This window comes from Erigeron canadensis, chromosome 4 (genome assembly GCF_010389155.1).
Source record: "Erigeron canadensis isolate Cc75 chromosome 4, C_canadensis_v1, whole genome shotgun sequence".
Taxonomy (NCBI): Eukaryota; Viridiplantae; Streptophyta; class Magnoliopsida; order Asterales; family Asteraceae; genus Erigeron; species Erigeron canadensis.
Window position 1 is genome coordinate 28368006 of NC_057764.1, and position 2635 is coordinate 28370640.

The 2635-nt window shown below is 34.2% G+C and overlaps 1 protein-coding gene across 1 annotated transcript; it reads left to right on the plus strand.

The window, feature by feature from the left end:
* Window positions 1-541: 541 nt before the first annotated feature.
* On the plus strand, window positions 542-2144 carry LOC122597965 (UDP-glycosyltransferase 91C1). The gene has a single exon (XM_043770559.1). It carries the CDS (start codon window positions 722-724, stop codon window positions 2108-2110), a length of 1389 nt encoding a protein of 462 aa, XP_043626494.1. The 5' UTR covers window positions 542-721; the 3' UTR covers window positions 2111-2144.
* Window positions 2145-2635: the final 491 nt, after the last annotated feature.

A 2635-nucleotide genomic window follows, 5' to 3' on the forward strand; every position in this document is an offset into this window, starting at 1 on the left:
TGGCACCTCTAGACTCTAGTAGTCTAGTTACATATTCTCACATTCTTTTGATTGGATCTTGAAGTAATAAAGATGCGTGATATCGGATTTATATTCTCATCTGAGTTTGTGATCATGGTTAGCTCAATTCACATATTTAACATTTGGATCTAACTAAAAACCAAATTAAAGTTCATCTGTTATCTTTACCCAAAATATTTTAAAGTTCAAAGTTCACGTGTTTAGCAAATACTTAAATTGAAGAAACTTTTTATCTATCTGTAATGCTATAAATGAATTATCTGATAACATTTCTTGACTGCTTCAACAAAAGTTGAAAAAAGGAGAAAATCACTCCATAAATTTATCTAAACGTGACCATGTAACATGGACTGACTGATTCATTTATAATATTAAATTAAAATATATAATCAATCATAAACATATCTTTCTGATCATGACTGGGAGGATAAGACATAACATAGTGATTTATGATAACTTAGTTTAATTTAACGTATTCCTTTTCTTTCTTTCATTTGTTGGTTTTTTATACAAATATATCTTTTAGTCAACCATGGCTGCTTGGCTCACTTGTTATCTGTTTTCTTGTGAAAATTATGCGATAAACATATCTTGAAGAAGCACCTAGCATAAATTGCCATTTCCAACTTCTTCATTGAATTAGCTTCGAGCCAGAGCCACTTAGCCATCTTGGTGCCCCAGGATCGACATTTTTCGAGCCATGGAGAAAAATGATACAAAATCTCTTCACATAGCAATGTTTCCATGGCTAGCAATGGGTCATCTCATCCCTTTCTTTCACTTATCCAAAATCCTAGCACAAAAAGGCCATGAAATCTCATACATTTCAACTCCAAAAAATCTAGATAGAATTCCGAAAATACCTCCAAAACTTTCTAATTTGATCAAACTAGTCCCACTTCCCTTTCCTAAAATAGAAAGTTTGCCAGAATTCGCAGAGTCTTCAATGGATATACCTTACCAAAAAGCCCAGTTTCTAAAAATAGCATTTGATCATCTAGAATCACCTCTAGTCAATTTTCTTAAAACCGCAGACCCAAAAATCGACTGGGTTATCTTCGATTACGCGTCTCATTGGCTACCGAATATTACATCAAAACTTGGTATTTCTAGTGCTTATTTTAGTCTCTTTACAGCTGCAACTCAGGCTTTTCTTGGACCTCCATCGTTATTGTTAAATGACAAATTTACTAGATCAAAACCTGAGGATTTTTGTCGGGTACCCGAATGGATACCATTTGAATCGGATATAAGGTACCGGATCCATGAAGTTACAAAGTACACGGAAGGCGCGGTTGGGAATGAATCAGGTGTGTCGGATACTGAAAGGTTTTTAGTCTCAATAGACCGTTGCGATTTAGTTTTATTTAGAACTATTTATGAGTTTGAACCCGAGTGGTTTGATCTCGTTTGTCAACTATATCAAAAGCCCGTTATACCACTTGGCGTTCTGCCCCCGTTGTTAGAAAACGGTGAGCTTGAGGGTTATGAAAATTTTAAAAAATGGTTAGACGCACAACGGGTTAACTCGGTTGTTTATGTGGCACTAGGAAGTGAGGCGGTATTGAGTCAAGTTGAACTCAATGAATTGGCTCTAGGTTTAGAACGTTCGGGTTATCCTTTCTTTTGGGCTATAAGAAAGTCAATAGTTGAGTCAACTCCATTTCCTGATGGGTTTCTTGAGAGAATCAAGGGTCGAGGGATCGTTTATGTTGGTTGGGTACCTCAAGTTAAGATACTTAGTCATTCATCGATAGGCGGATTCTTGACGCACTGTGGTTGGAACTCGGCTATTGAAGGACTCACATTTGGGCGGGTTTTGATCTTTTTTCCGGTTATGAATGACCAAGGTTTGAATGTGAGGTTGCTAAGTGGGAAAAAATTGGGTGTTGAGATTCTTAGAAACGAGCAAAATGGATGGTTTACACATGACATGGTTGCCGAATCGATCAAAGTCGCAATGTCAGGTGAAGGAGGTGAGCGATTAAGGGCAAATGTAGCACGAATAATGGAAATGTTTGGAGATAAGAGCAAGAATGATCATTATATTGATTCTTGTATACATAACTTGGTGAATATGGGGAAATAATGATTTTTTTTGTAATTTATTTTGACGTAATAAGCGCTTGACATTTTTAGGCCTCTCCTTATAGGAGTCACTTCTTTCCGTTTTCTCTCTCCTAGAACACCCCAAAAACACATTCCTCCTTATATTACCCACTTCTTCACCACTTCTTCTACTATTCATTCATTATTTTATTTTTCTTTTTTTAAAAATTGAACAAATACATAACATTACTTGAAAATAAAACATTACACATTATTTTTCTTATACAAAATTAAACTAACTTAAAAACAAATTAAATTAACAAATATTTTATAATTTACTAAAAATCTATATATAAGTTTGAAGGTTAGAAGTAAACTTTTAAAACTGAAACAGTTAGCTTTCAAAATATAATAAAGTCCAGGGATTAAAATGAAAATAAGTATTAATTTAGTATTATATGTACACCATCTTCTTTAATGTGTATATCTATATGTATATATCGATCTCCTATTCTCCTGCACACAACACACATCTTCAATGGTTTGTTTATGTTTTTTTTAACTG

Bases quoted from the DNA above. Each gene is read 5' to 3' on its own strand.
- LOC122597965 (XM_043770559.1), top strand. From the start codon at position 722: ATGGAGAAAAATGATACAAAATCTCTTCACATAGCAATGTTTCCATGG.